Below are 9,927 nucleotides of genomic sequence, written 5' to 3' on the forward strand. Positions count from 1 at the left end.
ACACACACACACAGCAGCACCCATCACTCACTAAGTACACACAGAACACTCTTCATGACAGAAGATCATGCACACACACACACACACACACACACACACAAAAGCACAAATTTAAGACTGATACCATGGGCTGGACAGATGACTCAGCGGTTAAGAGCACTGACTGCTCTTTCAGAGATCCTGAGTTCAATTCCCAGCAACCACATGGTGGCTCACAACCACATGTAACGGGATCCAATGCACTCTTCTAGTGTGTGTCTGAAGACAGCTGCAGTGTATTTATATAAATAAAAAAAAATAAATCCTTAAAAAAATTTTAAAATCAAACAAAAAAGATCATATTTTTTATTGATATGATAAGTTACTGATATCATACCATGTATTTTTCCACCTCTAAATGTGTGAAACAAATAGAGGACAGAAGTAAAATTGGAAAATAGACAAATGTGTTGACATAAACACATTTCTCTGGAGAATTCAAATGAACCTACAAATACTCTACTATGGAGACACAGAAAACCTAAACAGAGCTAGAAGTAGTAAAAGAGTGAATCAGTGATCAGAATCCTTCGAGTAAAGAAAGGCCAAGTGCAGGTGCGTCCCTGCCGCCGTCAGCAACCAGCAACTGTTTAAACAAGAATTAGATAGAGCACCTGTCTTTCCCAGTCTTTCTGAGCTCTCCTAAATTTGAAGAGGAGAAAGTACTTCCTAACTCACTTATGAATCCAGCATTACACTGACACCAGAAACTAGGTATTGTAAGGTACTGCAAGAAAAGAGAGCCATGGGCCAACGTGCCTAGTGAATACAGACAGACACAAAGTTCTCAAAAGAGAGCCACAGGCCAACGTGCCTAGTGAATACGGAGAGACACAAAGTTCTCAATGAAAACAAGCAAATACAAATCAATAGCATTGCCTTCCACAGTCACACCTCAGATACAAAGTCAGTGTAATATACACCGTAGCAATGCAAGAAAAATTAAACTCTATAATAATTTCAATAGGTACAGATTTTATATACAGGCATTTACATCAGGCAAGACTCCATACAACACTCCACAAAATGGCAGGAAAGGAAATCGTATCCGTGTGATACAGACCACTCATGAAAAGCCCACGGTTCACATCACAGCTAATGGAAGAACAGAACAATTTTTTTTTTTTTTAAGATCAGAACAATGGCGAATGACCACCCTCACCGCTTCTGTTCAACACAGTCTTGGAACTCTCAACCAGACGAGAAAGAAAGTGTTCAAACTAGGAAGGGGAAGCAGAAATACGTGTGTAGATGAGACAATCTTATGTGCAACCCCACATATGTCCTAAAGTAACCTGTTAACATACAAAGCCAAAAGTCTTCCAGGACCCACAGCCAATATACATACACACACGCACTCACACACACATGCATGTACACAATCAGATGTGTGTTTATCACTAACAAGAAACTATCTTGGAAAAAAAAGACAATTTTTAAAATAACAAAACAATGAAATATTTTGGAATAAACAACCAAAGAAGCAACATACTGGTGAAAGAAATTAAAGAAAAAAAAAAAGGAAAGACAGCCCATGTTCATAGATTAAAAAATCAACACTGTCCAAATGTCTACAAGTACCTAAATCAATCTACAGATCCATCGTAATCCCTGCCAAAATTCAACTGCATGATTTTGTAGAAATACAAAACCATCCTCAGACTCATAAAGGACTCTGAGTATCCCGAACAATCCACAATAAACAAACAAAACTGCACATCACCCTACAACAGACATAAAAAAGTTCAAAATAGATTAAAGATTTAACTACAGCATTCAAACTGGAGAACTCCTAGAAGAACTGTCAGAAACAAGGCTCACGACATACATAGGCTTAGCAATGATTGACAGCTCAGGCAGCCAAGTCAAAGTAGACGAAGAAGAAGAAGAGAACAAAGACTCCAGAGAAGGAAGAGGGAGGAGGGCCTAGCAAACAGGAGACATATCTGCAGCCACGCCTCTCACCTGGAAACACTATCCAAACAGCAGCTTGGGAAGTCCCTACATTTCAATAGCAAAGATGTAAATAACCGAGTTGAGAACATGCACAAGGATTAATCAATATTTTCCCAAAGACTACAAACAAAAGGCCAACGGGTATGTGTACATGTGTATATACATATATAAATTTATTTTATATACCTTATATAAATGTATTTACTTATATTTATAAATTTATACATATATACATTTATATATATACATAAATAAATAAAACAGGGTCAACATTGCTAATAATAAAGAAAACAACAGAATCCCAATAAAGTACTACTTGTCAAGGTGGCCACTATTAAAAATGTTTGTTTACTTGTTTGTTTATCTGTTTGTAGTTCTGAGAACTGAACTCAGGGCGGGGCACATGCTAAGCAAGTGCAATGAACTACATCCCTACCCAGGATTGTTATTGTCAAAACCAAAATAACAAGAGTTGCCAGAATTCTGAGTTGAAATAGAGAAAACAAAACCCGTGCACTGTCGTTGAAGATGTAAAAAGTTGAAGTGTCTATCAAAAACAATATGGAAGTTTCTTTGCAAATTAAGATTATAATAACATGTAACCAATTAACTCCACTTCCTGGTATTTATAAAAAAGAACTGAAACTAGGATCTCTAAGAGATTATTTTCATTCCAGTGTTTCTTGAAACCTTTACCCTAGTAGTTGAAACAAACTAAATATGCATCAACAGATGATTGGATAAATAAAATACATTATATATTCACAACCAAAATATTATTAACTCATAAAAATAAATATATTTTGTCATATATTGAAACACAAATGAATCTTCTGGACAGTATGAAAAATGAAATATGGTCTCAAAATAATAAATATTACGCGACTCCATTTGTATGGAGGAAAGACAGAGAAGCAGGCGCTGGCCAGGAGGTGCAAAGTTTCAGCTGTGCAACATAAAATCACTAGGTGTTTGCTCTAGCGCACTGTCTACAGGTAACAATACTGTACTACACACCTAAAGACTCACAAAGGCAGATCTCTCCAACGAAAGGTGTTTTTCAAACACAATTTAAAAAAAATAAGTGCACAGATGGGTTGGGAGACATTTAAATGCAATTGAAAACAGACATAGCTAAACATTACACAGAGTAACTGCATTGCAGATTGTAGTACAGAGTGTACTACAAAGAAGCAATGAGGTAGGAAAGAACCCATGAATCAGGGTTAAGACATATGGAGGGCAGAGTCCAAGCTTAGCGTAGCTAACCGGGGAGCAGGGAGGCTAGAGAGAAAAGGGCCAAGATGCCAAGAGACCACAGTGGACACATTTCTAAACTGATGAAAGTTAGGAATCTACAGAAGGCAGAGTATACCAACTAAACAGCTCGTCGCTTAGAAAGACAACGAACTAGTAAGAAATATGAAGATGTGAAAGATCTCGGAAAGCCAAGGTCTACCATAAGGAAGACTGATAAAAAATTCAATATCTGAGAGGCACCCAGAAGTTACTGAAAACACGAATTCATAACACAAATCCATGCAAAGAGCAAACACCTAAACACACGACAGTAAAACTCCAGCACCAAAAAAGGGGACCCTGAAGACAGACACCAACAGGGACGCTACTATGGAAGGGGGAAATTTCACAAGGCCCCAACCCTAAACAAAGAACTACAGACAACTAAGGAATGCCGAAAGAGGGAGAAACATCCCCAGTGAAGTTCCCGGATTGCTACTCAATACCAAGAGGCCAGCCCGGAAATCATATAGACAAGCAACACAAAAATGGACTGAAGGGGGTAGGGGGGTGGGAGAGGCAGAGGCAGAGACACAGAGAGAGAGACAGAGACAGAGAGAAGTAGGTAGGTAGATAGGTAGATAGATAGATGGTTGGTTTAATTTCTTTAAGGGGTCAGAAAATAGTATCCCATTATCTACTGATCACACTGTTTCCGGTAGAAATCATCTGATAACTGGAAAGCCATCTTTTCTCTTTTCTTTCTTTATAATTAAAATATAATTAGATAATTTCTCCCTTCCTTTTCCTTCCCCCAACCTCTCCCATGCACATCATAGCCTCTTTTTGATTGTTGTTATATACATAAACACACATGCCTATTGATATCTAATTATATTTTAATTTTAAAAAAAGACACAAAGCATAGCCTGCCAGTGATCAGATGGTTTCTACCAGAAACAGTGAGATCAATAGACAATGGGATGCTATTTTCTGACTCCCCCCTAAAAAAAATTAAGCCAACAATCTAGAGTTATAAACTGAGGGAAATTGTCTTTCAACAATAAAGGCAAACTATTTTCATACTTAAACAAAAAAGAATTTACAAGCAAGGCTTAGTGGCACATGCCTTTAACTCCAGCACTCAGGAGACAGATAGAGGTAGATCTCTGTTAGTTCAAGGCCAGCCTGGTCTATAGAAGGAGTTTCAGGACAGCCAGGGCTACATAGCAAGACCCTGTCTCAACAAAACAAAACTACAAGCGTCTATCACTCACCAAAAGAACTTTTTTTTTTCCTTTTGAGTCAGGGTCTTAGTCTACAGTTCAGGATAGGCTCAAACTTGTGATTCTCCTGCCTCAGCATTCTGAGGGCTGAGGTTACAAGCATTTGTCACCATGCCCAGCCTCATCAAATGAACTAACAAGGATGCTCATCAGGAAAAAGAAAATGAGCTCCAAAGGAAAGCCTCAGATAGACAATAAGGATTATTATTCGGGAAAGTATTCGGGAAAATAGCTAATTCTGCACATGCAGGCTTTCAGAAAACACAAGAAGGCTAACGAGAGGGTTAAAGGGCAGGTAGCGGCAGTTCCCACCAACACTGACAATCTAACCCCAGGAACTCACACAGCAGAGAGAGAGAGCTAATACCTGAAAGTTGCCCTCTGGCCTCCACATGCACGCCCATGGCACTCCCCCGAAGACACTCAAGTAAATGCAAACAAAACAAAGCAAGAAGATTGAATAATAACATCAAGATCAGAGAAATGGCAATGTTAACGGTATTTCCTTCCCCACTGGACTGTCTGGGCACCCACTCTGGAGATCATGTGCCTGGACTTCTTGCATTCACCAGGGGTCAGCAACAAAAGCAGTCATCTCAGGGGTCTTGACAAATGCCAGCCAGCCAAGCCACAAAGGATTTGTAAGTGTTTGATAAGGGGGAAAGGGCAGAGACTCCAGGAGACTGAGCAGCAAGGGACCAGAAGTAGTGAACAAAAGCATTTCCTGTTCTTCGTCTATAAGGTACATGTGTGCTCATTTTAAATCTCTACGCCCAAACCAAACAAACCACCTCCCAGAAGCCAGAGCCAGAGCAGAGCCAACAGTTTAAGAGGTCAGAAATCTAGTGTGACCTTGGGCAGGTCGCTTGACTCTGAAACCTTCAGTCTTGGGTGGTATATGTAATAGCTACCTGTGCATATATCACACATGTGCTCTGATGATCAATGGACTGATTCAAGAGGGAATGTTACAGCATGGATCTCTTACCAACACTAGTCACTGAGCCAGGCAAAGACAACACAGGAGACAGACCAGGCAGTGAGTGCACTGCCACACAACAGGTATGAGGACTCATGCAGGGAGCAGAGCCAAGGGGAGGGGAAGGCATGGGACCCATGTGTTTTTCCATCTACACCTAATGAGGGCCACTGAACAACCTGTGCTGGCCTAAGTTACTGTAACAGCTTGTTACAGTTGCCACATGGATTTCCAGGCTACTGAAAGATACACCCGTAACAGGCTTATTAAAGGCTTTTGAACCTAGCCAAATTTATAATTCTAAGACATCCCAAGAAATAATCACATTCCTTCACACTGATCTCTACTATGGAATACAGCCTTGTTTTTCAATACAGAAAACCAGCCAGGGCACTGCTGATCCAACAGCAGTAGTGTCAGCAGAGGTTTTCCAAAACACCTACAAAATTGTCTCACTGAAAAAAGAGACACATTTGGTAATATATTTTAGTATAGCTCCTATATCCAGACAGGCATTATCCAAGAACAGCCTGACAATAAAAAAGAAGAAGAGAAGAAAATCAAGTTTTTTAAACATCTTTATTTTCCTAGACTTACTCATTACAACATAAAGTCAAAAGCATTTTACAGAGATTCTATTCTTTGTAACATGTCTCTTCTTCTTCACTACAACGTGTTTACTGCCTTACAAGCTAATCACTGTTTCCTGTTATAGTTAGTCAGTTAGGCCTGTCAACTAGGCGCACACAAACCTTCACCTACGAACACTCCTGGAAGATCACGGAACACTCCTGGAAGATCACACTGAATGTTCCCAAAGAACAACACTTTCTCTATTCTACACACGGGTAGATGAGACTGCAGGGTTGCACATTCCTGGAGTTTTATGGTGTGTATGTGTGTGTGTGTATATATATATATGTGTGTGTGTGTGTGTGTATTATGATTAAGATTGTATGTAATATAATATGATTAAGAAATGTTTATGTTACCTACAAATAACAATTTTTTTAATAATGGTATTTATTTTAATTTCTAAGAGTAATAGTGTTTGTGGCTACTGTCGTTACAAAAAAAAATAAGACCTAAAAGTCATACAAAGTAAACATATTTTCATAGATATTTTAAAAATATGTCAATATTTTTGTATGGATAGTCTTAATAATTATGTATATACATTAAAATGACTTGTGTAATTACAAACAAGTGCACATTTTGGCTACGGTGCTGGGCATTAATTCATGCACTGACAAGCAAGCTTGTTACTGCTTCACTGACAGGAGGTAGGGAACATGGATAACGCCTTTTAAAACTCCAGTGGTCATTTAACAGCCTCCAGTGGTGGCCTCGTCAATACACACCTGGGACACTTATAAAGCCAGTTTAGCCCTAGCTACCCTCGGTCCTCTACTGTACACTACTCGGGATTGCTTTTTCACCTCCGGTCAGCTCTGAGTGGGGAGAGGCCTTGTCTAAAGCCCTTCTGCATTCCCTTCCAGGTCAAAATCGGAGTTAAGTGCGTACTCATTGATAAAATTAACAGCCACAGTGGAGTGGAGGTTTTCCACGGCAGTGAGGAGATAGTCAGGACGCAGATGGAAGTAAGCTGTACGCAGAGACGGTGATGTTGTACCAGAGTAGAAGCAAGAACATGCAGAGGCTCTGAAAGAACATGCTCAGAAACAAAGCAGATGAGTTTACACAGCACCAGCGTTCTCGGAAGGTACGACCGACGACGACATTTACAATATCTGACTGCTTAGCTCTAGAATGCCCTGCTGTGCTTCTGCTGGTCCATAGGAAGCCGCGCGTGGGTCCAACTCCTTGCTGCCTATTTCTGTAAAGCCAGCCCATGTCTGTCTAAAGAACCCTATCCACTCAAGCCTAAAAAAGAGGTAGAACAGTCAAAACCCAGGACACAACCGAGCAGCGGGGCTTCTCCACACTAGCTCAACACACAGAATTCTGGTCCTAAAACAAAGGTCATCGTCAACTTGACTCTTCACTGTCCCTCTTAAATGACAGGATGTTTTGTTGTGTTTTTTTTTTTTAAAATAAATCTTTGCCTTTGAAAATCTACTGCCACCCAATTCTTTACCTTTTTCTCCAACCTCCTTTAACCTTTTGGTGAAAATTACGCAGCCATGTCATGTCTAAAACAACAGTCGCGGTGTGAACTGAGCAATAAGCTAAGGCTGTGGTGACAGCACTGTGTCTTCATCACTCTAAGTGTAGGACACAGGAGAGGACAAAGCAGACCGGGGAACAACTTCCTAGCTCTTCCCAACAATGGTCTCTGTAGAACTGCGTTCTTATCCCTTCAGATAAATACACTCAATGCAAACTGTACTCTCTAGATAAAACACCATGCTTGTGCCTCAGTTGCCCCTTCAAAAAAGTGAGCCTGCCTCTCTGCCCTCCCCTATCTTTTTTGTCTCACAACACCAAAGCACTTGAGTATTTTTACTTTACAATCCCTATGAAGTCACTGGTACATTAAGCACTGGAAGGCTGATGAGGGAAGTAGACAGCCAGAGAGCTCTGGTCCGCCACGCAAAACCTAGAACCCCCTAGCTCCTTAAAACTTGTCAGTAATCAGACCAGACCCTCGGGAGCCACTGGGCCCCTTTGCAGGGCGCGGAGGATTTTAAAAACAACAGTGACAGAAAGCCACCTTTCCTGCAAAGGAACCTGCACACACACACACACACACACACACACACACACGTGAACACAATCGTCCGTTTCAGAGGATGGAATTACAATTGGCCTTTCTCTGGGTTTGCTAGAGTTCAAATACCCCGAGTGTGCATCTCAATCTTGATTTTAAAAAAATAAATAAATAATACATAAACCAAACAAAAGTAAACAAAGAAGCTCCTGTGGGCAATTTGATCAGACACAGAAAAATCCTGCCTTCAAAGAAATGTGCCTTGTGACCCTCGGAGGAGAAGTACTTAAAAACCTGTCCCTGAGTCATGAACACTGGATTGAGGACGAGAAGCCATTGGCTTTCCTGGGGTTCTTAAACCTTTTCTTTCTCCCCTTGGGGCTACAGAAGCTGCAAGTGAAATCTTCCACTCTTCACTGAGACTATTATAGTGACATAAAGTCACACACACACACACACACACACACACCTCTACTTCACTGCCCTCTATAATCCCTAAGGTGCCCGTGTCTCCCCCCCATAGTGTGGACCTGATGTTACAAAAAGCAAAGTCATGGGGCAATGCGGGGGTGGGGTGGGGTGTATGTTAGCAAAGGACTCAAAAAAAAAAAAAAAAAATCCAGAAAAGCAAAGGGCTGAAAGATCCCAGGACAGCCGAGGGTGTAAGAGCTTCGGCTGGCTCGCTCGTGGGCTGTCGCCAAGCAAGCATCCATTCACTCGGGTGGGGGGTTGGGGGGGAGAGACGACCAGAACGCTGGGGTCCTCACGAAGCCACCCTGGACGCCCACCCTCCGCCCTCCATCACCCTCCGCATCCCCTCAGGCAGGACCCCGCTCCGAGCAGAGGGCCGCCCCGGGGGCTCCCCGTGTAGGGACAGGAAGGGGGTCAGGCCGGGCTCGCCCAGGTGGCCGCGCTGGAGGCTCGGGGGGCGGCGCGGGTGGGAAGGGGGACTCACGTTCTCCGTGTCCCGCTCGTTCACCGTGGGCAATGGCGTCCGCGCCGACATCTTGCGCGGGCGGCGGGGTCTGGCCCGGGGGGTCCGGCGGGTCGCGGGCCGCGGAGGGAGGGCTTCGGCGAGGACGGGCGGGCGGGCGCGCGCGAGCGAGCGAGCGAACGAGCGAGCAGGCCGCGCCGGGGAGAGCGCGCGGCTCCCGCAGGCCGCGGGGCGGGCGGGAGGGCGGAGAGGACGCGGGGACCGAGCCGCGGGGACGCCGCTGGAGCGCCGAGGGCCGCGGCGGGCCGAGTAGAGGGCTCGGCGCCCCGGAGCTGCCTCAGCCTCAGCAGCGCGGCGCCCGGCGAGCGCGGCCCTGACAGCGCCTCCCGCGCGCCGCCTCAGGTGAGCGCCGCCGCCGTCGCCGCCGCCGCCGCCGCCGCCGCCGCATCCGCGCCGGGCCCCGCGGCCCCGAGCCCGCGCGCCGCGCTCAGCCGGAGCTCTCGGCGGCCCGAGCCGGTGCGCGCGGAGCGGCGGGCGGGCGCGGCACGCAGCGCCCGGAGGCTCTTGGCGGCCGCCGCCGGGTGGGCGGGCGCCAGCCGAGGGGCCTCTCCATTCATTCCCTCATTAGGGATGCGGGGCCGCCTCCGCCCGCCCGCCCGGCCGGCCGGATTTCAGGAGTGACTCGCCCCACCCGCGGATCTGGCTGTCCGCCCCCCACCCCGCAGAACCTCCGGCGTCCTGCGATCTGATGTTGATTCTTGTATGGCTTTTAAACCGGCTTTGGGGACAGACACATGGGGGTTCGTGTGTATACAGAACGATC

At 44.6% G+C, this 9,927-nt stretch overlaps 1 protein-coding gene and 1 long non-coding RNA gene across 2 annotated transcripts in view; one reads left to right on the plus strand and one right to left on the minus strand.

The window, feature by feature from the left end:
- LOC116068396 (serine/threonine-protein kinase MARK1-like) overlaps positions 1-9,506 on the minus strand; it is a 54,231-nt gene extending 44,725 nt beyond the window's left edge. The window contains exon 1 of the mRNA XM_031337829.1: positions 9,126-9,506. Coding sequence (XP_031193689.1) covers positions 9,126-9,176 — 51 coding nt within the window. The 5' untranslated portion in view covers positions 9,177-9,506. The remainder of the gene's footprint in view (positions 1-9,125) is intronic.
- Positions 9,507-9,669: 163 nt separating this feature from the next.
- The window catches only part of LOC116068399, a 3,243-nt gene continuing 2,985 nt past the window's right edge, over positions 9,670-9,927 (plus strand). The window contains exon 1 of the long non-coding RNA XR_004109572.1: positions 9,670-9,904. This is a non-coding gene — a long non-coding RNA (uncharacterized LOC116068399). The remainder of the gene's footprint in view (positions 9,905-9,927) is intronic.

The sequence above is a fragment of the Mastomys coucha genome, unplaced genomic scaffold, assembly GCF_008632895.1.
Source record: "Mastomys coucha isolate ucsf_1 unplaced genomic scaffold, UCSF_Mcou_1 pScaffold1, whole genome shotgun sequence".
NCBI classification, from domain to species: domain Eukaryota; kingdom Metazoa; phylum Chordata; class Mammalia; order Rodentia; family Muridae; genus Mastomys; species Mastomys coucha.